The sequence below is a fragment of the Lynx canadensis genome, chromosome X (genome assembly GCF_007474595.2).
Source record: "Lynx canadensis isolate LIC74 chromosome X, mLynCan4.pri.v2, whole genome shotgun sequence".
In the NCBI taxonomy this organism is placed as follows: Eukaryota; Metazoa; Chordata; class Mammalia; order Carnivora; family Felidae; genus Lynx; species Lynx canadensis.
The window spans coordinates 41,293,322-41,320,889 of record NC_044321.2 but is presented as its reverse complement, the minus strand read 5'-3'; the positions used below and the strand labels follow the sequence as shown (position 1 = coordinate 41,320,889).

The 27,568-nt window shown below is 39.5% G+C and overlaps 1 protein-coding gene across 3 annotated transcripts in view; it reads right to left on the bottom strand.

Annotated features, from left to right (window-relative positions):
* Window positions 1–5,358: 5,358 nt before the first annotated feature.
* Window positions 5,359–27,568, bottom strand: part of ZNF81 (zinc finger protein 81) — an 88,753-nt gene continuing 66,543 nt past the window's right edge. For all 3 annotated transcript variants that reach the window (XM_030305758.1, XM_030305759.1, XM_030305761.1), the window contains 2 exons: window positions 24,417–24,512; window positions 5,359–12,887 (listed from right to left, as the gene is read on the bottom strand). In XM_030305758.1, coding sequence (XP_030161618.1) covers window positions 11,179–12,887; window positions 24,417–24,512 — 1,805 coding nt within the window. In that variant the 3' untranslated portion in view covers window positions 5,359–11,178. The remainder of the gene's footprint in view (window positions 12,888–24,416; window positions 24,513–27,568) is intronic.

The following is a 27,568-nucleotide window of genomic DNA, read 5'->3' as shown; positions in this document are numbered from 1 at the left end:
TACCACTATAACAAAGTAACCAAGGTTAATATCACCAGTAATAAGTCATGTTGATATCATCTGTTACCTGAAACAATGCAATGAGAAGGGCACATGATCTCTGTGATATCCATCCCTCAAACATATAACCTCATCTGTTCATGATAAAACAGACAAAAACTGAGAGACAATCTACAAGATACATGACTACTCTTCAAAAGTGTCAAGCTCATGGAAGACCAAGAAATACCAAGAGGCTGTCACAGACTGGAGGAGACTAAAGAAATGTGACATCTAAAAGGAATGTGATATCCTGGATTGGATTCTGAAACAGAAAAAGCTTAGTGTACAGTAAAGGATTAACCTTGTCCAAAGAAAGGTTTGGTCCTTTGCCCTGGCTTCTAGGAGGTAACTTCTAAGACTTTGGAGTGTCTTGTTTGATTAAGAGAATCTGTTTACCTGAAGGCTTGAGCCATGCTGGACAGTCTACACTAACAGTATAATTTATGGTAGGGGCTTTGGGCCATGTGGTATCAGCACAGTCTCTGGAGGGCTAGAGATTATATATATTTATATATACATAAAAATATATACTTGCTAAAATTAATCAAAAGAAAAAATGGAGTGGCTATTATTGTATAATTTTTTTAAACCAGGATAGAGTAATTTCATAATAAAATAAATGGAAAGATATATCCTGTTCATGGACCTGAAAACTCAATATTGTTAAAATGTCAATTATTTACAAATAGATCTATAGATTCAATTCAATCTCAATCAAAACTCAAACAGGCTATTTTATAGTTTTATAGTAACCAACAAACTGATTCTAAAATTCATATGGAATTTCAAAAGACCTACAATAGTCAAAACGACTGTAGAAAAGTTAAGTTGGAGGACTTATACCAACTGACTTCAGGAAGCTACAGTAAGCAGTAATGCTATAGTAATACAGAACCTACAGCAATACCAGTAGTGGTACTGGCATTAAGATGGACAAAGAGGACTGCCTGGGTGGCTCAGTCGATTAAGCGTCCGACTTCGGCTCAGATCAGCATCTCGCGGTTTGTGAGTTCGAGCCCTGCGTCGGGCTCTGTGCTGACAGCACGGAGCCTGGAGCCTGCTTCAGATTCTGTGTCTCCTTCTCTCTCTGCCCCTCCCCAACTTGTGCTCTGTCTCTCTATGTCTCTCAAAAAATAAATAAATGTAAAAAAAAATGGACAAAGAGAAAAACAGAACTGAAGTACTTTAAGAAATAATACTGCCAACTGATTTTTTACAAAGATGACAAGGCAATTCAGTGGAGCAAGAATAACTTTTTTCAACAAATGGTTCTAGAACAATTGAACAGCCATATGCAAAACAAAATGAACTTAAATATTTTCCTAAGTAAGACCATATAGAAAAGTAAATAAAAATGGATCACAGAACTAAAAGAGCCAATATTGGGGTGCCTGGCTGGCTCAGTCGGTACAGTGAGTGACTCTTGGTCTTGGGGTTGTGAGTTTGAGCTCCAAGTTGCGTCCATGTGGAGATAACTTAAAAATAAAACCTTTAAAAATAAATAGAGGAGCCAATATTATAACACACCTAGATGAAAGCATAAGATAAAATCTTAGTGACTTTGAGTTCTGCAAAAATTTCTTAACCATTACTCAAAAAGCATGAGCTATAAAAGAAAGTATAAATGAATTGGAATCATTAAAATTAAAAGTTTTTTCTCTTCTGTTATTGAGATGAAAAGGCAAACCTGGGAGAAAAATGTTTGCAAAATATATACCTAACAAAGGACTTATTATCTAGGATACATAAAGGACTCTTACAATTCAATAATAAGACAAACAGCCCAATTTAAAAATGGGCGAAATATTTTCAGGGAAACATCAACCAAGATGATATATAAATGACAAACAAGCACAAGATTCTCAACAGCATTAGTTATTAGGAGAGTGTACATTAAAACCACAGTGAGATACCACTTCACTCCCACTAAAATGGCTTAAATTAATAGGAATCATCATGCCCAATGAGGACAAAGATGTGAAGCAAATGAAACATTTATATACCGCTGGAATACAAGATTGGTACACCACTTTGGAAAACAGTTTAGCAGTTTCTTAAAAAGTTAAATATACACTCACCATATGACCAAACCATTCATTCCCAGATATTTATACAAGATAAATGAAAGCTATGTCCACACAAAGACTTGCACATAAATGTTCATATCAGCTTTATTGTAATTTATTTGTAATTAGAAATAACACATGTTAATCAACACATGAATGGATAAACAAATTTGGTATATCTATACAATGAAATACCACTTAGCAATAAAAAGGAATGTATATAGATACATGTAACAACACAAATAAATCACAAAATAATTACGGTAAATGCAAGAAGCCAAACAAGAGTGCCTATTGTATGATTCCATTTATACAAAATTGTAGAAAATGCAACTAATCTATAATGACTGAAAACAGATCAGTGGTTGCCTGTGGATGGGGAAGGGTGTGGGGAGGGACAGTTGGATGACAAGGGACATGCTTGTCATTGTAATGATGGTTTTAAAGGTGCATGTATATGTCAAAACTCATCAAATTCTATTTACCATGTGCTAATTATACCTCAATAAAGCTGTAAAATATATTTGGGGGTCAATGGAAGAAATCTGAAAATAGGCTAGATATGAAGTATCATTGAATTAGGTTGATAATGATAATCCAGTTATGTGGGAGAATGTCCTTATTTTTAGGAAATGGATGCTCAAGTATTTATGAGTGTAATGCTATGTCTATAACTTACCATCAACTTTTCAGAAAAAAATTTACATATACATTGTTGAATCTAGGTGAAAGTTATGTGTGTTCACTGTACTGTTCTTTCAGTATTTCTATATGATTGGAAATTTGAATAATTAAAATGTGGGGGAAAACCAATATTGCTATATTGTTTTATTGCCCATCCTCCTCTTCAGAGAGAGAGAGAGAGAGAGAGAGAGAGAGAGACACTGACACTATCGTACTGGAATGTAGGCAGATCTTTTCTGGGAATTTCTCCAGGGAGAAAGACATTTTCTATCTTTACTGTCCTGGAATATAAATAAATCTGAACACACTGGCTGTTAATATCCAGACAATAAGAAATATGAGAGATTCATGGAGATCTATCTTTGAACAGGAGGCTAGAGATAATCACTCACAACTAAAATAAATAATGATATTAAATGAATGTAGACTGGTATGAAATGGATGGAGAAGATGACAAAGACATATTATATATGCATAATTGATATCCTTGAAGAAGAAAAGAAATGGATCAGAAAAAAATTTAGGTAAATTAAAACATCACTGAAATGAAAGGCTTGAATCATGATTGAAACTGCTCTTTGTAACTAAAATTAATTCACAAAAATCAAGACCAAGGCATATGCTTCTAAAGATCATTAACTTTGAGTATATAAAAGAATCATAAGGCAGAAAGGTACAAGACAAAAAGAGAGATTAGCCTAAGACTTCTCAATGGCATCACCCAATTTTAGAAAAGCAACACTCACTAAGTTTTCAGGAAAAGGAAGTAACTTAGCAGTCAGGGTTCAATTAGGGAGTGGATTCACTATAATTATTATGGAATAAGGAGTTTTTTAATATGAATTCGACCATGCACAATTGTGAGAGTAGCTGGGAAAGTAAAGGTATGGAAAGGGGAGATGGAAGATTAGAGAAGTCACTAAAACAGCCCTTTTGAAATGCTGGCATGGGAGGATAAGGCAGAGCTTGCAGGAAAATCTGAGAAGCCAGGCACATCCAGCTGCCACAGTGAGATTGTCAAGGGAGAACTTAAAGGGAAGTCTATGAAAAGCTGTTGCCTTTATGGGCCTCAACCAAGCATCTGGTGGTAGACCTGGGATCACTGGTGGTCAGCGGGGCTGGGAGATACAAAGAAGGATGGAATATAGAATGGAAGAGAGAGAGGAAAAATTAAAACTTTCTGGGTACCTCTGCATCTGTCCTCTACTGTATCTAATCTCAGACTTGTAGAGTAATGGTTATTCCTTCACTTTGACCTCCCAAACCTCATGCAATTTTTACTTCTGGACAATTCTAATCTGGAGCCAAATAGGACTCTTGAAAAATGCATTTCTTAGTATAACCCAGACAACAGAGCAGTACAGCCCAATGACCTAATTATTTTTCTACTGAAAAAGTTTTGTGGTGAAGTAACATTACCTGAGTTCAGAAATTCCTTCAGGTTTGCTAAGTTTTTTCCCTTTAGTTAAATTCACTTTTAAAATAACACTCATTGGGGCGCCTGGGTGGCTCAGTAGGTTAAGCGTCTGACTTCGGCTCAGGTCATGATCTCATGGTTCGTGAGTTCAAGCCCCGCGTGGGGCTCTGTGCTGACAGCTCAGAGCCTGGAGCCTGCTTCGGATTCTGTGTCTCCCTCTCTCTCTCTGCCCCTCCCCCGCTTGTGCTCCGTCTCTCTCTCAAAAATAAAAGTAAACATTAAAAAAAATTTAAATAACACTCATCTAAGTTAACAATGACCTCCTTGTCACAAATTTCAAGAAGCAGTTTTCCATCCTCATATGAGTTGACCTCCAGTCTGGACAATTTCCCCGCTGAAGCACTGCTTCCACAGTGTTTCCAACACTGTCTTCTGTCAGCCCCTTCCTCATCTGGTATGTTTTTACCTCTGGCTGATCCTTCCTGTTATCCTCTATAGATGAATCCCTCTTGGCCTGGTCCTCAAACGTTGGAAGCAAAAACCTTGGTCTGAGGCCTACTTTTCCAGTTACCCAATACATTTTCTTTAGGTAACTGGATGAGACTAAGACACCACAGAGAAGCTCTCATATCCTGCCCAGGCACAGAGAATTATAGGGGGACTTGAGCAGGTACAGGAAGTGGGGTATATCTAATATTCATCAAGAACTCTCCATGCATAGTTCTAAGTGCTTCATACAGGTAAGTGCATTAACTTCTTGTTATGGGTAATCATGTCTCCCCGAAAAGATATGTCCAAGTTCTAACCCCCAGCACCTCACAATGTAAACTTGTTTGGAAAAAGTCTTTATAGAAAGCAACCAAGTTAACATTAGAGTGGGCTTAATTCAATATGACTTGTGTCCTTACAAGAAGAAGATTAGACACAGAGACAGACATGCAAAGGGAATATAATGTGAAGATACATGGGGAGAAAATGGCCATGTGATTAATGTTATCTAATGCCAAGGAATGCCCGAGGCTACCAGAAACCAGGAGACAGGTATGGAAGTTCCTTTCCTAGGGATTTCAGAGGGAACATGGCCCTGCTGACACTTTGATTTCAGACTTCTGGCCTCCATAACTGTAAGACCAAACAATTTCTGTTGTTTTAAGCCACTCAATTTGTTACAGCAGCCCTAAGAAGCTAATACACTTCTCATGTCAAATCTTTAAGATAGGTACTAGTGTGAACATCCTTTAAAGCTGAAGAAAATAGGACAAAAAGGTTAACTAACCTGCCTACGGTAACACAGCTAGTAACTAGTAGAGCCAGGATTAAAACCCTAGCAGACAGGTTCTTGAGCCCATCTACCTAACCACTATACAAACTAACTCTTAATATTTTTAACCGCATTGTTCCTAGTAACAAAAGGTTGAAAAAAGGATGTGTGTGTGTGTGTGTGTGTGTCTAAATCTTCACTTGATCTTAGCCAAAAGGCTGAGAAGTGACAGGTGTATAAACCTTAATAAGAAAAAGATTGAATAAACTATTTTATATTCATCCCTATGAACTATCATGCAACCATTCAACATAGTTATTATTGGGGAATAAAGCAAGATGCAGAGACAGTTGTATGAGAAGATCCCATATTTGAAAATCAAGGAAAAAAACAATTCTTACATAGCTTCTCTCTGATTATAAGCATGGTAACATACATATGTCTATATATAATTAAGAGCACAGATTAAAACATGAAAAGTGTTCATAGTAGTTGATTAGTACTGTTTATCTGTTGGAGATGAAGAGTGGAGAAGGAAATTCAGTAAATAGTAAATGTATTAGTTACCTTTTTCTGGGTAACAAGCCACCCAAAACTTAGTGGCTTAAAACAATCAATACTTAATCCATGATTCTGTGAGTTGTCTGGGATGGGTGAGATGGATGGCAGAGTTTTTCTAGTCTGGGTCAGTGTATTATTAATCTATTAATATGTTACAAGTTACCCTAAAATTTAGCAGCTTAAAACAACAAATATTTATCTCACAGTTTCTGTGGGTCAGGAATTCAAGTGAGGCTCAGAAGGGTGCCTCTGGCTGAAGATCTTCAAAAGACTGTCATTTGGGGCTCTCATCTGAAGGCTACGCTGGGAGGATATGTTCCCAAACTCACTCACATGGGTCTCTCCATAGATCTGCCTCATGAGATGGCAACTAGCTTCCCCTAGGGTGAGCCATCTGAGTATCCAAAACAGAAGCCACATCCCTCTGTAACCTCACCTTGGAAGTAACATCCCATTACCTCAGCCTCATTCTATTTATTAGAATCAAGTCACTAAATCCAGCCCAAGCTTGAGGAGGAGATTATAAAAAGGCGTGGATACCAGGAAGTGTGGATCATGCAGGGTCAGCTCAGATGACACTGACCACAGTGGGCTTGTGGGTGGCTAGGGTTGGGTGGTTAGTATAGCTTCATTTGCATGTCTGGCAAATGAAAATCTGGTTGGCATAGGGAACTTTAACTGGGATGGGTCATCTCTGTTCCATCACTGCTCCATGAAGTCTCTCATCATCTAATAGCACAACCCTTGTCCTTCGGATTCCAAAGAGGAGCAAGAATGGGCAAACCTCAATATGCAAGCACTTATCAAACCTCTGCTTATGTCATATTTGCTAATGTCCCATTGGCCAAAGAAATGGCGATCCCAGTTTCAAGGGATGGAGAAATAGACTCTCTCTCTTGATGGGTGAAGTGGAAGAGTCACATTGAAGGGGGGGGGCATATTTTCTGCTGCTAGTGGCCAAAGGAGACCGTCCAGATTTCTGGCTTCTGCCTAGGATATAGACATCTGGAAAGAGCATAGCTCCCATTCTTATAATAAGAAGAAAATATGGGTAATCTATAAAATCATAACTTTTCTTGAACTCACCAGAGAACTAAGATCATAGAGCAACCAACTAGCTTATATATAAGACAAGTGCCTCAAGGGAGACACGAAGTTGTCCCTGGATCACCTGTGGCAAAGCAAGAAGGAATATGGGCCCACCATGCCAGCAGTTGCAAGAAGTTTTAATGAAGTTCAAAGGCTGAGTGTGGGATAATATGAGAATACAGAAGCACTGAGGGCTGGAGACCTAAAGGTAGTTGGCCTTCACTTGCAAGCTCTTCCCTACAAACCTCCACTGGATCCTCACAAGAAATAATGGGGGTAGGGAAGGAGACTGGAGAAAGCCTCTCTCAGTGGTATAGGCCTGCAATGGGAAAGCTGCTGATACAGAAATGGCATGAAGCCCCAATGGGACCCTATTTCCTTAATGAACAAAAGCCTTAAGCCACTTAAAGAGAAGTGATGCAAACCCTGTTGTTCCCAGATACAGGTGCAGATCCACTGTGGCTAGAGAAAACGGAAAAGGGAAAAGGGAAAAAAAAAAAAACTTCCATTCTTGGGGGAAGGGCAGGTAATCATCCTGAGCTCAGACCATTAAAGGCATTTTACCAATGGGGAGGTGCAGGATCACTGAAAAAGCACCACCCTCAAGACCTAGGGATACAGGGCCTGCCTAAAACTAAGGTTGGTTTAGGACAACTCCTGCCCCCTACTCATCGGGTCACTACGACCCAAGTAATAACAGTAGTCTACTACTAAGGGAGAGACATGGGCATGGAGAGAGATCCTCCCTGAGATGCAGGCACACAGGAAAGGTCTAAAGGCAAGGGTGGTGCAAGAATATTGAGAAAAATGATCTGTAAAACCAATGCCTACATTAAGCCCAAGGTAATACTAGAGAAATTTGAAGTCTACGGTACAATGAAGATAACCACAGCAACAACAAAACCTAAATCCAGCCCAAATTCTGACTAGATGGACCTTCCCCCCTTCCTCTCTAATGATTTATCAAAAGAGCAGCCATGATTATTTCCAGGAATAAATATTATTTATCTCAGTTTCTACTCTCCTACATACAATATCTTACATTCAGCCAAAAATTATTAGATGCAAAACAGAATAAACAATCTGCTGTTAAGAGACAGAGCAATAAAAATAAATCTAGACTCAGCTGACCCAGTTGTTAGTACTATCAAATAGGGAATTTAAAATAACAATGATTCATATGTTAGAGAGGATGGTGGGAAGTGTGAACAACAGGTATGAACAGATGGGGAATTCCAGCAGAAAAATGAAAACTAGAAGAGTCAAATAGAAATGCTAGAAATAAAAAAGAAAACATAACTGAGATGAAGAATGCCTTTCATGGGTTCATCAGTAGACCTAACAGAAGTAGGGGTTAAACAGACCTAACAGGGAAGGGGTTAAAATTAGTGAACTTGAAGATAGGTTAATAGAAGTTATCCCAACTGAAACACAAAGCAAAATAAAGATTGTAAAGGGACACACATATAGGGATGGTAGAAATTTGTAACGTTTTTCTATCTAACACAATCTATCTTCTGGTCACTATTTATATATCACACCATGCAAAATATGTTCATCTTCATTCCAAGACCTCCAAATGTCTTATCCCAAATTATGGCATCAAATCCAGGACCTCAAGTCTTCTGTATCAGGTTCAGATGTGGCTGAAGCTCCTTGGGTGCAATTTGTTTCTTGATGCAGAGACCTGTGAGCTAAATGGTAGGTTATATGACCATCACCCCCCCCCCACACACACACACACATACTCAAAACACACACACACAAATGGAAAGATAGGGTAGGGACTGGAGAACTGCAATAGACACTTTCATTTAAAAGAAGGGAGGAACAAGAGGCACATATTAGTCACTGTTCCATAATAATTCTGAAATCCCACAGAGCAAATGTTGTCAGATCTCCCTGCTCCAGGGGCAGGATGTTTCTTGATTGGGTCACAGTTCTACCTGGGAACAGCTTCCCAGTCCATTTTAATATATTGTTCTTGGGTCTCCTTTCTGAGACATCCTTCTTTTTCCATAAGAAATGGCAGCTGAATAACTTTCTCTGCTTGCTTCATGTTCATAGAAGTTAGAAAAGGTAGTCCAGAGACCACTTTTCATTTTGGACTGTTTCAATTCCTTTAAGTCCAACCTGGAGGTAGTAAAACTCTATTAGAAACTTTATAGGTGTTCTATGAATCTGGTTTGTATTTACTCCATGCCCCAAATGCCACACTGACCATTCTTTTTAAGACAGGCCCCTTCTCTACTTTATCAATATGTCAGGTTACTGGACGATGTCATGAAGTTTTTAGAAGCCATCTGGTTTAGCTGAGAGAGTTTCCCAAACACCAACTTAAATATTCCACACATTTTAACAAAGGGTCTTATAGCCACACCCATGATTTGATCTCTACCCTGAGGCCACTTTTCACCTTGAGAATATTTTGATGTCCGGAGAGACTGGAGATGTGAGAAATAGTTACTTTCCAACCCAGCAAGTCCTGGCTTTTTAAATATTTCTTCTGAATTCTGCTTGCAAATGGAACAGTTATTTCCTTAGTTCATCTCTTTTTGTACCTTACCATATGCAGCTAAAAAGAAGCCAATTGATATTTCCAACATTCTGTTGGAAATCTCCTTAGCCAGATCCACAAGTTCATCTGGTATATTCTCTATCTTCTCACACAGCATGGTAACTGTTTTGTTATTCTTTTCCTTAGTAAATAACATAAGCTGCCATCTTTTTCAGCCTTTCTTAACAGTTTTCCTCATTGTTTTTCCAGTCTCCACCTGCCGCCCAGGCCCAAAGCTAATGCCACATGTCTTAGGTTTTGGTACAATACCTCCGCAAGTATACACTTTTAGGTATTGCTTAGCATTTTCTGTGCAACAAACTACCAAAAACTTAGCAGCTTAAAACAAGAATCATTTTATTTATCCCCCAATTCTGGTTGGCCTGGTTAACTGGTATGGCTCTTTTGGTGTGGGCCAGTTTGGCTGGGGCTGGAGGTTGAGGAAGGCCTCACTCTCATGTCTGGCAGTTGGTCTAAGAGGCCTCATCTGTGCTGGCTCATTTCTGTTCCATGTGGCTTCTCACCCTCCAGCTGAGTACTCTTGAGTTTCTTCACAGGAAGGTCTCAGAATTCCAAAGAGCAGCAAGAGAAGATAAGCCTCAAGGCAGACTTTTCTCCAGGCCTCTTCTTGAATCTCTTTGCTAATGTATATTGGCCAAAGCAAATCACATGGCCAAGCCGAGAGTCAAGGAGTAGACAGAGTTCTACCTCTTAATAAAAGAAAAAAAGAGTAACATTGCAAAGGGGTGTGCATAAAAGGATGGGAGAGGTCTGTGGCTATTTTGCATTGTACCACAATTAAAGAAGATAAAAATAGAATGTTGTGGAAACCAGTATGAATGATAGGATTATATTTATGTGTTCATGTAAGAGTATATCTGCAGATGTGGGTATATATAAAACCATAATGACATTAAAACTGTGGATTCGCGGGAGGATTCAATAGGAAACATATTTGACAGACACAATTATATTAAATTCAAAAAAGAATTTCAATTCAATTATTCCTTCTGTTGTGCAATGTGTTCTGCCACAAACACCCTACAGAACTGAGTGTAGGTTTACACATCAAATACATTATTTTGTTGTTCTTCCTTTCACTTTGTTGCCACTTTAAATTGCCTAATATAACACAGTAAACATGACTGTCATTTACATAATTTTGCTCACTCCATCTATAAAGAATTGGGTAACAATTTGCCTTATCACACTTTCTACAGGAAGGCTTTACCTAATGCATCAAACTGACAGCATTTTCCCCAAACTGACAGGATTCGATTCTATTTTGTGAAGTCATGCAAATATGAAAAGTCCCTTTGAATCAATGCATTCTTAGAGGGTCTCTTGAATAGTTTTTCTCATCTCAGGTGCAAGAGCCTGAAAAATGCTTTTTATTATGCAGTGTATTCATGTAGGGTCTGTCTTGGATAGATTTCATAATACACATGTAGACCTGACTTCTGTGATAAGGCTTTCTCATTTTTAAGAAACAGGGTTACTTTCATGTATGAATATTGCGATGCATACTCAGAACTGATTTCTGAGTGAAGCCCTTTCCACAGTCACTGCATTTATAGGGTTTCTCTCCAGTATGAATTGTCTGGTGCTTATTGAAATTTGACCGGTCAGTGAAGGCCTTCCCACATTCGGCACACATGTAAGGTTTCTCTCCTGTGTGAATTCGCTGATGTACTTTGAGATGTGGTTTCTTGGAGAAGGATTTTTCACATTCAGGACATTTATAAGGCTTCTCTGTAGTATGAATTCTCTGATGTGTAATTAACTCTGACTTCTGGATGAAGGCCCTGCCACAGTCAGCACAAACATAGGGTTTCTCTCCAGTATGAATGGTCTGGTGTTTATTGAAATTTGACCGGTCAGTGAAGGCCTTTCCACATTCAGCACATATGTAAGACTTCTCTCCAGTATGAGATTTCTGGTGAGTATTGAGATTTGATCTGTTGGTAAAGGCCTTCCCACATTCAGTGCATATATAGGGTTTCTCTCCTGTGTGAATTCGCTTATGCATCTGGAGTTGTGACTTAGAAGGGAAAGACTTCCCACAGTCACTGCATTCATAAGGCTTCTCTCCAGTATGAATTCTTTGATGGGCAATCAAGTGTGCTTTCTGGATGAAGGCCTGCCCACATTCAGTACATATATAAGATCTCTCTCCTGTGTGAATTCGCTGATGCATCCTGAGTGTTGATTTTTGGGTAAAGGCTTTCCCACACTCACTACATTTGTGGTGTCTCTCCCCAGTATGAATTTTCTGATGCACATTGAGGGCTGAGTTCAGGGAGAAGCCTTTCCCACATTCACTGCATTCATAGAGTTTTTCTCCAGTATGAGTGGTCTGATGCCTAAGTAGAGATGACACCTGGAAAAATGATTTTCCACATTCACTGCATTTATAGGGTTTTTCTCTAGTATGAGTTTTCTTATGCATAATTAATTCTGAATTATGGATGAATGCCTTCCCACAGTCAGGACATATGTACAATTTTTCGTCTCTATGAACTCTCAGATATATACTGAGTAGTGGCTTCTGTGTAAAAACATTTACACATTTGCCAAGTTCGCGAGGTTTTTCCATAGTATGGATTCTCTGGGGTGCAAAGAGGTGTGACTTCTGGGTGAAGATCTTCCCAAACTCAGTACACACATTTGTTTTCTCCCCAGCAGGAAATTTCAGATTGTGACTGAATGCTTGTTTAAGGCTGAGGACTTTTCCACACTGATTACTTTCACAGAATTGCCCTCCTGTAGGAGTATTTGCATGGCTAGTATAAGAAGAGCTCTGAGTGAAAACTTGACCACGTCCAATATTTTTATCAAAATTCTTTGTTGCAATGTTTTTACTAGGAGTATGTAAGTCTAAATTCTGCTTAAAACTCTTTCCAAATGAGTCACGTTTATGGGGTCTTTTCTGTGAAGGAATACGATTTGGGCTTGAAGGCACAAATTTTCCACTGTCTTTATATTCAAGGTCCCACTCTGTATTCAATATTTTCTTATTGATGAAAACAGCATGACTCAGAGGTTTGCTCTGTTTTTCCTGATATCTTTTAATCTGTTCAGAATCTTGCCACAGTTCTTCTAAAATGGAATACAATGAATCATCTGTTGTATCTTCACCCTCCATTTCACTATGAAATGAAGCTTTTCCAGAAATTCTTCTTTGTGGGGTCTTAATCCCAAGCCTCCCATCTAAAAAGAGAAAGAAAAAGTAAAATTGACACAAAGAATAGATAGCAGGGTATTAAAAGGTACACATAAGCTAATCCAAATTGAACACAGGTAAACCAGTATATATGATGATGATAATGACAGTACAAGAAATACACATATAGCACTTACTATGTGCCAAGTTCCTGCATGACACTTATGATGTTCCAAGCATTGTTCTGAGAAATACATACACACATTGGGGTGCCTGGGTGACTCAGTCGGTTAAGCATAAGACTTCAGCTCAGGTAATGATCTTGTGGCTCCTAAGTTCAAGCCCCGCGTCAGGCTCTGTGCTGACACCTTGGATCCTGGAGCCTGCTCTCCCCCTCCGCCCCAACTCTCAAAAATAAATAAACATTAAAAATGTCAAAATTTCACATTATTGAGAATTTCAAGACAGTGGGGCGCCTGGGTGGCTCAGTCAGTTAAGCGTCAGGCTTCAGCTCAGGTCATAATCTCACAGTTTGTGGGTTCCAGTCTTGCCTCAGGCTCTTTGCTGACAGCTCAGAGCCTGGAGCCTGCTTCGGATTCTGTGTCTCCCTCTCTCTCTGCCCCTCCCCCACTCACACTTTGTCTCTCTTTCTCTCTCTCAAAAGTAAACATTAAAAAAAGTAAAAAATAAAAAAAAAAGAAACACACACACACTCACTCACTTAATCCTTTCAAAAGCCCTTTGAGGTATTTTCTATTATTAGGTATTTCTATTATTATCTACCTATCGTACATAAGGAAAGTAAAGCTCAGAATGGTTATACGTATAATTTGCGCTAAAACATAAGTTATTAAGCATTGGAGATCGGAGTTCAACATAACCAATCTAGCTCTATTTTGGTAGGAGGCTCGGATATAAAGTAGGGTGGACTGAAGTTTTAAAAGACAAAGGTTTTAAGGGAAAATAATCTGTGGATAGACTAGGTTTGGAGGAGGTGATTCAGAGTCTAAGTCCTCATTAGCTTTTGATTCTAAATCCTCACTAGTCTTGTTCCTTTTTGTTTATTAGCAACTAGACCAAATTAATGTGATCAAAAAGCCAATTTAATTTGCCAGCAGAGTAGATCATTAAAGTTCTCATCATAAGGAAAAAAAAACCTTTTTTTTTTTTTGGTATCTTATGCAATGGGTTTTAACTAAACTTATTGTGCTGATCTTCCACGATGTATTTAAGTTAGATCATGATGCAGTACACCTTAAATCTATACAGTGATGTATGTCAATCTCCATAAAATCGAGAAAAACTTACGCCTATAGGAAAAATACTGGGGGTGATAGCTATTCTGGCCTATATAAAAGAATAAGTAGATATCCACACTCCAACTCTCCATCTAGGTATAACTGTTTTGTTGGACCTAAAATCATACACATCTAACAAGAAGCATAAAATCAGAGAGAAGATCAGCTATCTGTGGTAGACTGAAAGCTGTCCACTAGAACCTATTTCAGCATTCTTTTGCAATAACAGGAAAGTAGCCAGGCATATGGCTGCCCAGTCATGATAGCATTTCTCAGCCTCCTTTGAGAAAACTGGTTTGGCCATGTGACAACGTTCTCATCAACAGAACGTGAGAGAATACGATAGCTGCCACTTTCAAGTCAGCGCACTGCGACAGTAGGCATGTTTTCTCTATACCCTCTTCGGCCTTCTTGCTTTACTAAAACCTGGCCTTGGCAGCAACACAGATACAAACGTGCAGGTGGCACACACACACACATACACGCACGCACGCACAAACCCAAGAGATGGCCGGATTATGTAATGGAAGGAACCTGGATTCCCAAATAAACATGAGCAACAAGGTTTTCCAAAGGGCTGTGATATTAGCAACTTTATCTGAGAGAGGAATAAAATTCTTCAGTATTTAACTCACTTTACCTTATAATCTCTTTGTTACTGCAAATAAGCTTTAATATAATTTAAAAAAAATTTTTACATTTATTTATTTATTTTTGACAAACAGAGTGAGACAAAGCGTGAGTGGGGGAGGGGCAGAGAGAGAAGGAGACACAGAATCTGAAGCAGGCTCCAGGCTCTGAGCAAGCGGTCAGCACAGAGCCTGATGCGGGGCTCGAACTCATGGACTGTGAGATCATGACCTGAGCTGAAGTCAGACGCTCAACCGACTGAGCCACCCAGGTGCCCCAGCGTTAACATAATTAATACACTATTTTCACCCAGAGTGGGAATCACAGATGTTTCCATGACCAGTATAGTGCATGAGACATATGAGATTCTTGATAATGTTAAAATGGAAAAATTATACATTATTTCCTCAGCAAGAGATTTTAGATTGTGAGAATGCTCTGAGTCATCAAGTTCAGTTTTACCCCGTTGGTCACTTTGATGCTGTATTCTGGATGCATATCCCAGCCAAAAATCTCATCCTTTTATTCTTACGTCGTGTTTTTATTCTCACACGCTTGGCTTTAATGTATTCTGGAGATATTAAGCACTGGATTCCGAGTCATGGTTTTAGAAGTGGTTCTGTTTTTCACTTTAAATTATATATATATATATATATATATATATATATATATGTGTGTGTGTGTGTATATATATATATTATATATATATATGTGTGTATATATATATAATTATAATATTATACCTATTAATATACAGAAGAGGTTCTGCTTTTCACTTTAAATTATATATATAATTATATAATATATTATTATATTATATATTAATATAATATATATAATGAGTATAAATATAAAACTTATAAATAATTAAGTTAGTTCTAAACCCCTGCTGTATTGGACAATATTTACATCACCAGTACCAATTTTTAATGCAAAAAATCTGCAATAAAAAGCTTCCCTACACTTTTCCTGAGCCCACAGATTCAATGAACAGTACATAAATGAAGAGTCGACGGTCTAGATAAAACCTGTGGTGCAAGCTTGCATTCTATTTGCCACTCACAAAAATGCCTCAAAAAGTCCAGTTTATTCTTAAATCAAAAGACACATTTATACCTTCTTCCTCCATTTAGCCTGCTTAGCACTTAATTTCTTTTGTGCCACTGGAAAACATATTTATGCCGAGAGCTCTTCCTCTCTAGTCAGGAATAAGACAGGGATGTCCACTCTCACCATTACTATTTAACATAGTGCTGAAGTCTTAGCTTCAGCAATCAGATAACAAAAAGAAATAAAAGGTTTAAGAGACAAAACAGATGAACATAAGGGAAGGGAAACAAAAATAATATAAAAACAGGGAGGGGACAAAACAGAAGAGACTCATAAATATGGAGAACAAACTGAGGGTTACGGGAGGGGTTGTGGGAGGGGGGATGGGCTAAATGGGTAAGGGGCATTAAGGAATCTACTCCTGAAATCATTGTTGCACCATATGCTAACTAATTTGGATGTAAATTTTAAAAAATAAAAAATAAAATTAAAAAAAAAATAAAAGGTACCCAAATTGGCAAGGAAGTCAAACTTCACTATTTGCAGATGACATGATACTCTGTAGAAAATCCGAAAGACTCCACCAAAATGTTGTTAGAACTAATACATGAATTCAGCAAAGTTGCAGGATATTAAATCAATGCTCAGAAATCTGTTGCATTTCTATACACCACTTATGGAACAGCAGAAAAAGAAATCAAGGAATTGATCCCATTTGCAACTGCACCAAAGAACTACAAGATACCTAGGAATAAACCTAACCAAAGAGATACAAGATCTCTGAAAACTATAGAAAGCTTATGAAAGAAATTGAAGAGGACACAAAAAAATGGAAAATTATTCCACGCTCCTGGATTGGAAGAACAAACATTGTTAAAATGTCTATACTCCCTAAAGCAATCTACATATTTACTGCAATCCCTATCAAAATACCACCAGCATTTTTCAAGAGCTAGAACAAACAATCCTAAAGTTTGCATGGAACTACAAAAGACCCTGAATAGCCAAAGCAATCTTGAAAAAGAAAAGCAAAGCTGGAGACATCATGATTCCAGACTTCAAGCTATATAACAAAGCTCTAATCATCAAGACAGTATGGTACTGGTACAAAAACAGACACATAGATCAATAGAACAAAATAGAAAATCCAGAAATAGACCCACAACTATATGGTCAACTAATCTTCGACAAAGCAGGAAAGAATATCCAATATAAAGAAATACAGTCTCTTCAGCAAATGGTGTTGGGAAAACTGGACAGCAACATGCAGAAGAATGAAACTGGATCACTTTCTTATACCATATACAAAAGTAAATTCCAAATGGATGAAGGACCTAAATGTGAGAGAAAGCAAACCATCAAAACCCTAGAAGAGAATGTAGGCAGCAACCTCTTTGACCTCAGCCATAGCAACTTCTTACTAGACACATCACTGGAGGCAAGGGAAACAAAAGCAAAAATGAACTACTGGGACTTCATGAAGATAAAATCTCCTGCACAGTGAAGGAAACAATCAACAAAACTAAAAGGTAGCCTATGGAATAAGAGAAGATATTTGCAAATGACATATCTGATGAAGGGTTAGAAACCAAAATGTATAAAGAACTTCTCAAACTCAACACCCAAAAATCAAATACTCCAGTTAAGAAATAGGAAAAAGATGGGGCGCCTGGGTGGCTCAGTCGGTTAAGCGTCTGACTTCAGCTCAGATCATGATCTCACAGTCTGTGAGTTTGAGCCCTGTGTCGGGCTCTGTGCCGACAGCTCGGAACCTGGAGCCTGATTCTGTGTCTCCCTTTCTCTCTCTGCCCCTCCTCTGTCTCAAAAATAAATAAAAACATTAAAAAAAAGAAACAGGCAAAAGACATAAATAGACATTTTTCCAAAGAAGACATCCAAATGGCTAACAGACACATGAAAAGATGCTCAACATCAGTCATCACCAGGAAAATACAAATCAAAACCATGATGACATACCACTTGATGAGATACCTGTCAGAATGGCTAAAATTAACAACACAAGAAACAACAAGGTGTTGGCGAAGATGTGGAGAAAGCAGACCCTCTTGCACTGCTGGTGGGAATACAAACTGGTGTAGCTGCTCTGAAAACGTACGGAGGCTCCTCAAAAAACTAAAAGTAGAACTACCCTACAATCCAGCAGTTGCACTTCTAGGTATTTACCAAAAGGATACAAAAATACAGATTCAAAGGGGTACATGCACCGTGTTTATAACAGCATTATCAACAACAGCCAAACTATGGAGAGAGCCCAAATGTCCATTGAATGATGAATGGATAAAGAAGATATGGCATGTATACACACCACACACACACACACACACACACACACACACACACACACGAATATTACCCATCCATCAAAAAGAATGAAATCTTGCCATTTGCAATGATGTGGATGGAGCTGGAGTATATATGCTAAGCGAAATAAGTTCGGCAGAGAAAGACAAATGCCGTATGTTTTCACTCATGTGTGGAATTTAAGAAACAAAACGGATGAACATATGGGAGTGTAAAAAAAGAGGGAAACGAACAATAAGAGATTCTTAACAATAGAGAACAAACTGAGGGTTCTTGGAGGGGATGTGGGTGCAGGGATGGGCTACATGGGTGATGGGTACTAAATAGGGCACTTGTTATGATGAGCACTGGGTGTTGTGTGTAAGTGATGAATCACTGAATTCTATTCCTGAAACCAATATTGTACTGTATGTTAACTAGGATTTATTTTTTTTTTAATTTTCAATGTTTATTTATTTTTGAGAGAGAGAGAGAGAGATAGAGTGTGAGTAGGGGAGGGGCAGAGAGAGAGAAGGATACACAGATTCTGAAGCAGGCTCCAGGCTCCAAGCTGTCAACACAGAGCCTGACGCAGGACTTGAACTCACAAACTGTGAGATCATGACCTGAGCCGAAGTCAGATGCTTAACTGACTGAGCCACCCAGGCGCCCCTTAACTAGGATTTAAATAAAAATTTGAAAAAAAAAATTAGACAACAAAGGATAAAAGAAACATGTTTATGCTTCATTAAGCAGTTTGAACCTTTTACTTTGAACATTAATCTGATCATACTGCTAGCAAGACTTTTTCTAAATTCCAAACGCAGACGCCTTCTGTGCGATTCATTTTGCTAATTATTTTAATAGATTTCTATTATGATAGAACATAATGCATAAGCAGTAAACCTTTTTAAAGCCTTTTTTAAATGTTTATTTACTTTTGAGAGAGAGAGAAAAAAACAGAGTGCGGGGGGGGGGGGGGGGGGGCAGAGAGAGAGGGAGATATCTGAAGCAGGCTCCAGGCTCTGAACTGTCAGCACAGAGCCCGATGTGGGGCTTGAACTCACAAACAGTGAGATCATGACCTGAGCCAAAGTTGGATGCTCAGCCAATTGAGCCACCCAGGCGCCCCAAGAATAACAATCTTCCACAGACTATTTCAGAAAATAGAAAAGGGAACACTTCACAACTCATTTATGTGGCCAGCATAATCCTAATACCAAAACCCGACAACATTGAAAAAAAGGAAAACTACAACCAGAATCACTTATGAAAATGAAAATATTTAAAACAAAATATCAGTTAATATAACTCAACAATATATATTAAGGGTTATATATCATAAACAACTACTATCTATCTCAGAAATATAAGGTTAATTTAACATTTGAAAATAAATAACTCACATATTAACAAAATAAAAACAACTCATATGATTAATAAGATGAGGAAAAAAACATTTGACAAAATTCAACATGTAACCATGATTTAAAAAAACTCTTAAACAAGCTAGGATTTAAAAAGAACTTCTATAAGGGTACCTAGGTGGCTCAGTCCCCTGAGCGTCCAACTTCAGTTCAGGTCATGATCTCACAGTTCGTGGGTTCAAGCCCCGCATTAGGCTCTGTGCTAACAGCTCAGCGCCTGGAGCCTGCTTCAGATTCTGTGTCTCCCTCTCTTTCCGCTCCTCCCCCCCTCTTGAAAATAAATAAATGTTAATAAAAAATTTAAAAAAAGAACTCCTATAACTCGATAAAGGGCAGCTTCAAAAAACATCATACACAATGGTATGAATTTTTTATCCCTAATATCAGGAACAAGGCAAGCATGCCCACACTCACCACTTCTACTCAACATCAAATTGAAGGTCTTAGTGAAATAAGGAAAAGTAAGAAAAAGCATGAAATTGGAAAGGAAAAAGTAAAAATGTTTCTTTTTTAAAAAAAAATGTTTATTATTTTTGAGAAAGTAAGTAGGGGAAGGGGCAGAGAGAGAGGGAGACAGAGGATCTGAAGTGGGCTCTGTGCTGACAGCAGAGAACCCGACGTGCGGCTTGAACTCACAGACCCTGAGACCATGACCTGAGCCAGAGTCAGATGCTCAACCGACTGAGCTGCCCAGGCATCCCGTAAAAGTGTTTCTAAAGTGATAATGATTGCTTACATGAAAAACCCCAAGGAACCTACAAGAAAACTAATAGGTGGATGTAGGAATGCCTCAGGATACAAAGTCAATGTACAAAAATCAATCATGAGCAATTTATACATACTAGCAATGAACAATCTGAAAATAAAATTTAAAAAACAATGCCATTTTACAATAGTGTCAAAAAGCATCAAATACTTAGGGATAAATTTAATGAAGGATGCATAAGACTTCTACACTGACAACCATAAAACATTGCTGAAAGCAATCAAACACCCAAATAAATGCAGAAAGTATGCCATGCTCATGGATTAGAAGGCTCAATATTGTGAAGATATCATTTCTCGTAAAATTGGTCCATAGAGTCAACTCAACTCCAAATAAAATCCCAGCAGACTACCTGAGTTCAAGACTCATTATAAAAGCTACAGTAATAAAGCAAGTGTGGGTTTGCCAAAAGGACAGTATATTAACTGTATTTTCTTATTTTGTTTTTTTTAAGTTTTTAACTTTAAGTCCACTATAGTTAACGTACATGCTGTATTAGTTTCAGGTGCACAGTATACTGATTCAACAACCCTATACATTGCTTAGTGCTTATCATGAGAAGTGTACTCTTAATCTTCTTCACCTATTTTCACCCATCCCTCCTCCCCCCCCCCCCCCCCGCCCTGGTAACCATCAGTCTGTCCTCTGTAGTTGAGAGTCTGTTTCTTGGTTTGTTTCTCTTTCTCTTTTTTTCCTTTGTTCATTTATTTTATCTCTTAAATACCACATATGAGTGAAATCATATGGTATTTGTCTTTCTCTAACTTATTTCGCTTAGTATTATATTCTCTAGATCCATCCATGTTGTTGCAAATGGCAAGATTTCATTCTTTTTTATGCCCGAATAGTATTCCAGCATGTGTGCGTGTGTGTATCATATCTTCTTTATCTTATTTTCTGTATTCTTTTTTAAAATTTATTTTTAATGTTTATTTATTTTTGAGAGAGACAGACACAGAGAGAGAGAGAGAGAGAGAGAAAGAGAGCACAAGCGAGGGAGGAGCAAAGACAGAGGGAGACACAGAGTCCGAAGCAGGCTCCAGGCTCTGAGCTGTCAGCACAGAGCCCGATGTGGGGCTCAAACTCACGAACCATGAGATCATGACCTGAGCCAAAGTCAGAATGCTTAACTGACTGAGCCACCCAGGCGCCCCTTATTTTCTGTATTCTTGATGCTCTGCCATCTGGTGCCTTGCTGATCCTGGAGAGAATGCCTCTCCCAGTGCTAGTTCATGCCCAGAGATAGCAAATGACTTCCCTGTAAGCATAACTTTCATATGCAAACCAACCAATCCAGAGCCCATGTCCACCACTATCTCCTTTATTAAGTTCTCACAGGTTGAGCCACTATCCCGCTGCCCTAATCACCTCAGTACCAGGTACCAGGTAACTACAGACAGTCCCTACACCCCAGAAGCCCGGCTGAAATTACTCAAACTAGCCAATGGTAAACCTTCCCAGCCTGCTCACTCTGCCTTACCCATTCTTTCCCAGGAAAATAACAATAAAGGCTCTTGCTGTGCTTTCCCCTCATGACTTTGGCCTTCTGACTGACCCTGGGGCTTCCCAGTGTGGCATGTCTCCTCTTCTTGGGAACTGTGAGTTACAAACTATCTTTTCGTTTTGAAGTTTACTTATTTATTTTGAGAGAGACAAAGAGTGAGTGGGGTAGGCGCAGAGAGAAGGGGAGAGAGAGAGAATCCCAAGCAGGCTCCGTGCTGTCAGTGCACAGCCCAGTGTGGGGCTCGAACTCACGAAACCATGAGATCATGACCTGAGCAGAAACCAAGAGTTGGACGCTTAACCAACTGAGTCACCCAGGCGCCCCAAAAATGTTTGCTTTTTGACAGACACCAGTAGGAAGATAGAAGTGAAAGCCACAAATTAAAACAAAATGTTGACAATGGATATATCTGGCACAGGAGTTATAGCCAGCAAATATAAAGAACTCTGAAAACTCATTAAGGAAACAACCCAATAAAAAAAAATGGGAAAGATAGTTGAACAGACACTTCAAACAAAAATGTACAAAGGTCACTAAGCACATGAAAAAATACTTTTCATTACTCATCAGAGGAATGCAACTTAAAATCATAATGAGATGCCATTACACATCCAGGATAATAGCAAAAATGAAAGAGATTGATGGTGGCAAGGGCTGGCAAGAATGTGGAGCAACCGAAATTCTTGTGTGTTGCTGCTGGAAGTGTAAAATCACAGCCACTTTGGAAGATAGTTTGGCCATGTCTTATTTTTATTTTTATTTTATTTTATTAAAAAAAGTTTAAGTTTATTTACTTTGAGAGAGAGAGAGAGAGCAAGAGCGAGAGAGCGAGCGAGTGTAGGCAGAGAGAGACGGAGAGAGAGAGAATCCCATGTAGGCTCCGCACCATCGGTGAAGAGCCTGACGTGGGCTTGAACACCCAAACCGTGAGATCACGACCTGGGCCGAAATCAAGAGTCAGATGCTTAACTAAATGAGCCACCCAGGAGCCCCTGGCCACGTCTTATAAAGGCAAGCATATACTTACACAATTATATCACCCACCAACTCCACTCCTAGGTATTTACCCAAGAGAAATGTGAACATATGGTCACACAAAGACATACCAGAATGTTCACTACAGCTTTATTCACAATAACCAAATAATAACCACCTGTCATCAACAGGTGTATAGATAAACATGGCAATCTACTCATATCAGGGAATAGTATTCAGCATTTAAAAGGAATAAGCTAAGGGCACCTGGGTGGCTCAGTGAGTTAAGTGTTGACTTCAGCTCAGGTCATGATCTCGTAGTCTGTGAGTTCGAGCCCCGTGTCGGGCTCTGCTGACAGCTCAGAGCCTGTATCCTGTTTTGGATTCTGTGTCTCCCTCTCTCTGTTCCCCTCCCCCACTCGTACTCTGTCTGTATGTCTCTCTCTCTCAAAAGTAAACATTAAAAAATAAAATAAAAGGAGTAAACTAGTTATACACTCAATAACACGGATGAATCACAAAATCATTATGCCAAACAAATGAAGCCAGACCCAAAAGGGTATATATAGTATGATTTTATTCATATGAAACCCTAATAAAGACAAATCTAATCTATAGTGACAGAAAGCAGGTCAACGGTTGCCTGGGGCTAAAGGGGTGGTACATACTAACTACTAGGGGCATAGAGGCTCATTTTTGTGTGTGTATCTTCTTTGTGTACTTGAAATGGATACATTTGATTGTATGTAAATTATACCTGAATACAGCTGACTTATTTAAAAGAAAAAATGCTAAATGACAATGATCCTAAGGTCAGAAGATGGGAGAGATGCATTGTGACGGGGAGGTGGAGAGGAGTAAGGAATATGAAAGCAATTCCTACAGAGAGAGGAGGAGGTGAGGCTGGTTGTAGATGACAGTTTATTGGTATCTTAGATGTGAGAAGATAAAACTTAGGAGAAAGAAGGCGGAGTGAGGCAACAAGCTGGTTTACAAAGAAGGCAAACTCATTAGAACCTAAAAGTATATGGGTGCCTGGGTGGCTCAGTCAGTCGAGCATCTGACTTCGGCTCAGGTCGTGATCTCGCAGTTCATGGGTTCAAGCCCCGCGTCGGGCTTTGTGCTGACAGCCCAGAGCCTGGAGCCTGCTTCAGATTCTGTGTCTTCCCCTCTCTCTGCGCCTCCCCTGCTTTCTCTCTCTCTCTCTCTCAAAAATAAAGGAAGATTAAAAAAATTAACAACAAAAAGAACCTGAAAGTATATGATAAGAATCTAAGACCCTGGGGGTGGGGTTTAAATAATGAAGCATAAAAATGTGATGGAAGGACAGAACATCCAAAAAAGCAAGATCTATAGGGAGGAAGCCTGGCATATGATCCAGAGCGTAGGAACTGTAGCAATTCTCCTGGACGCAAGTCAGGCCAAAAAGACAGTTGACAACAGTAAGGGAAATAAAGAGAGAGAGCAGTCTGGTACCTAAGAGGCAATGTTATTTTTCCTTAAGCAGCTTCCAAAGTTTAGAACCTTCAAGATGGTAGAAATAATAGAATTTTAAAGGCACCAACCTCTTAGGAAAAGAAAAGTGTTTCTGTGCCCCCAGATCTGCCTGGGTTGCACTCACTCACCCGAACAGCTCTGATGTGGGGTTTTTCTCTCCAAAATCCATGGCTCCTCTCCTTGCTCCAACTTGAAGATGACTTCTGGTTTGGGAACTTCATACCCTGTTAACAGGACATGATAGAATTGGGTCCAGCTAATTGCTTTCCACTTGTTCTTTAAAAAAGTAACCACATTTCACTGGGAAAAGAGCAATAATCACAGAGGTTAATGGACTGAAGCATCTCAGACCAATCAAGGATGCCACCAGCACACACATCAGATGTCGCAGAGTTCTCAGCAGCTGAGAATGGACATACTCTCATGGAGGCTCTTTGTTTGTTTCCTAGGGCTGCTCTCACAAAGTACCAAAACCTGGGTGACTTAAAACAGCAGAACATCATTATCTCACACTTCTGGAGACTCAAGTCTGAAATCAAAGTGTTTACCAGGGCCATGCCCTCTCTCACAGATGTAAGGTAGAATCCTTCCTTGACTCTTCTAGCTTGTTCTTTGCCAGCAACGACGTTCCATTCTTTGATGTTCTTAAGCTTGTAAGTGCATCACTTCAGTTACATGGCCGTCTTCCCTCTATGTGTGTCTATTTCTATGCCCAAATTTCCCTTTTTTTTATAAGGACACCAGTCATATTAAAAATCTTTTTTAATGTTTATTTATTTTTGAGAGAGAGAGAGAGAGAGAGAGAAAGCAGGGGAGGGGCAGAGAGAGAGGGAGAAACAGAATTTGAAACAGGTTCCAGGCTCTGAGCTGTCAGCACAAAGGCCGACACAGGGCTCGAACCCAGGAACCTTGAGATCATGACCTGAGCTGAAGTCGGACGCTTAGCCAACTGAGCCACCCAGGCGCCCCAGGACACCAGTCATATTAGATTAGGGCCCACCCCAATGAACTCATTTTAACTTGATTTCTTCAGGGGTGCTTGGGTGGCTCAGTTGGTTAAGCAACCAACTCTTGATTTTGGCTCAGGTCATGATCTCACAGTCATGAGCTCTGTCAGCGCAGAGCCTGCTTGGGATTCTCTCTGTTCCTCCCCTCTCATGCTTTCTGTCTCTCAAAATAAATAAACATTAACAAAATTTAACTTGATTACCTCTATAAAGACGCTATTTCCAAATAAGGTCACATTCTTGGGTACTGGGGGTTCAGACTTCTGCATATCCTTTTTTCAGGGGACACACAATTCAACCTATAAAAATCTGCCCTCTGACCCTCCCAAATTCATGTCCTTCCCACGTGCAAAATATACTAACCCCATCCCAATATCCCCCAAAGTCTTAATCATTCCAGCATCAAGTCTTAAGTTCAAAATCTATCAAGATATCAACTCAAAGTCTCAAATCTTATCTAAATCACCCAAATTGGTTATGAATGAGTTGGGAGTGTGAATCATCTTGGGGCAGTTTCTCTCCACGCAAACCTGTGAAAGCAGACAACTTATCTGCCAAAATACCGAGGTAGGACAGGCATAGGATAGACATTCCCATTTCAAAAGGGAGAAACTGGAATGAAAAAAGGGATCACAGGTCCCAACAAAGTCCAAAGCCTAACAAGGCAAATTCCACTAGATTTTAAGTTTTGAGAGTAATTCTTATTGGCTCAATATTCTATCCTCCAAGCCTACAATGGCGGTGGCCCCACTCCGTTGGCCCCAGCCCAGGAGTGGCACCATTCACTATTACCTCTCCTGGTCCATTAGCAAAATATTTGCTTCCTGTTCTTATGACCTTACGCTCTGCTGTTCCAAAGGGAGGAATGCTTCCACTGGGAGACACAATAGTGATTCCACTGAACTGGGAGACTTATCTGCCACCTGACATTTTGGGCCCCTCACATCTCTGAATCAAAAGGCAAAGAAGGGAATTACTGTGCTGGCCTGGGTGACTGATCCTGATTACTCAGGGGAATTGGACTCCTGCCCCACAATGGAAAAGAGGAAGAAGCATGTCTGGAATACAGGAAATCCCTTGGGGGGGGGTCTCTTAGTACTACTGTGTCCTGTGATTAAAGTCAATGGAAACTACATTGACTACAACAATCCAATTCAGGCAGATCCTTCAAGGAATGAATTTTCAGGTCACCCCACTAGGTGAAGAACCACAACCCACTGAGGTGTTTGCTGAGGGCAGAGGGAACAAGGAACGGCTAGTGAAAGAAGGAATTCTACCTCAAGACTGCAACACAGACACCTTGCCTCGGTTTTCGGTGTTCTGGCCTGCCCTGAAGATTCCAGACTCAGGATTACAATATCAGCTTACCCGAATTTCCAGCCTGCAGGCCTGCCCTATACATTTCAGAATTGTCAGTCCCTGCAGTCAGGTGAGCCAGTTCCTTAAAATAAACCTCTTTCCCAGATTCTGTGTATATGTACATGTATTCATTCTCTCTGTCTCTATGTATGTGTATGTATGTATAGTGTGTGGGTGTACTCTGTATACGTATATAACCGTATCTTATTGGTTCCATTTCTCTGGAGAGCCATAATACAGATTTTGAGGGTGACTCTAGAGGAAAAGAATAGTAAGAATGAGTTTTCTGAACTGGCTATGGGGTTTCTAGAATTGGTTCCCTATTCTGATTAGATTTGAATGCGCTAACGACTCTATTTCCAGTAGTAAAGAGGGCACTAATAGTCCATGGCATGATGTGGCAAAAGAGATATGCAAAATATCACCCCTGGATACTCCTAATCAAATGCTGATGAGAGGCATCTTTCTGCAGGACCTTATATTTGATACCCTAGACATTTTTGTCAAACTTACAAGTATAAGATTGCCTGGTTGCTCTTAATTATGCTGGTCAAAATGGAGGGCCGGAAACTAAAGGATGCACTCAGGGATTTGATTTCCCAGCTCAAGCACTGCATACATGACCTGAACATTTCTATGTCTTTCCTGAAAGAAACCCCTACCTCCTGTAGCTGCAGAGTTGATATTGCTGAAAACCAAACCCAGAGTCTCATCCTGTGAATGGCTACATTACAACACAAACTGAATTCCCAACCTCACAGGGTGTCTGCTATTCAGGTGAGGGAACTGACTGAGAAGGAAGGAAACCCAAAAATTGGAATGGAAACATACGAGGACGCTGAACTTCTACATTCTGAGGAGTCTTCTCTGCCAGTAGAAGTAGCCCTTCTACCCCTCTCTGAGAAGACTAACCC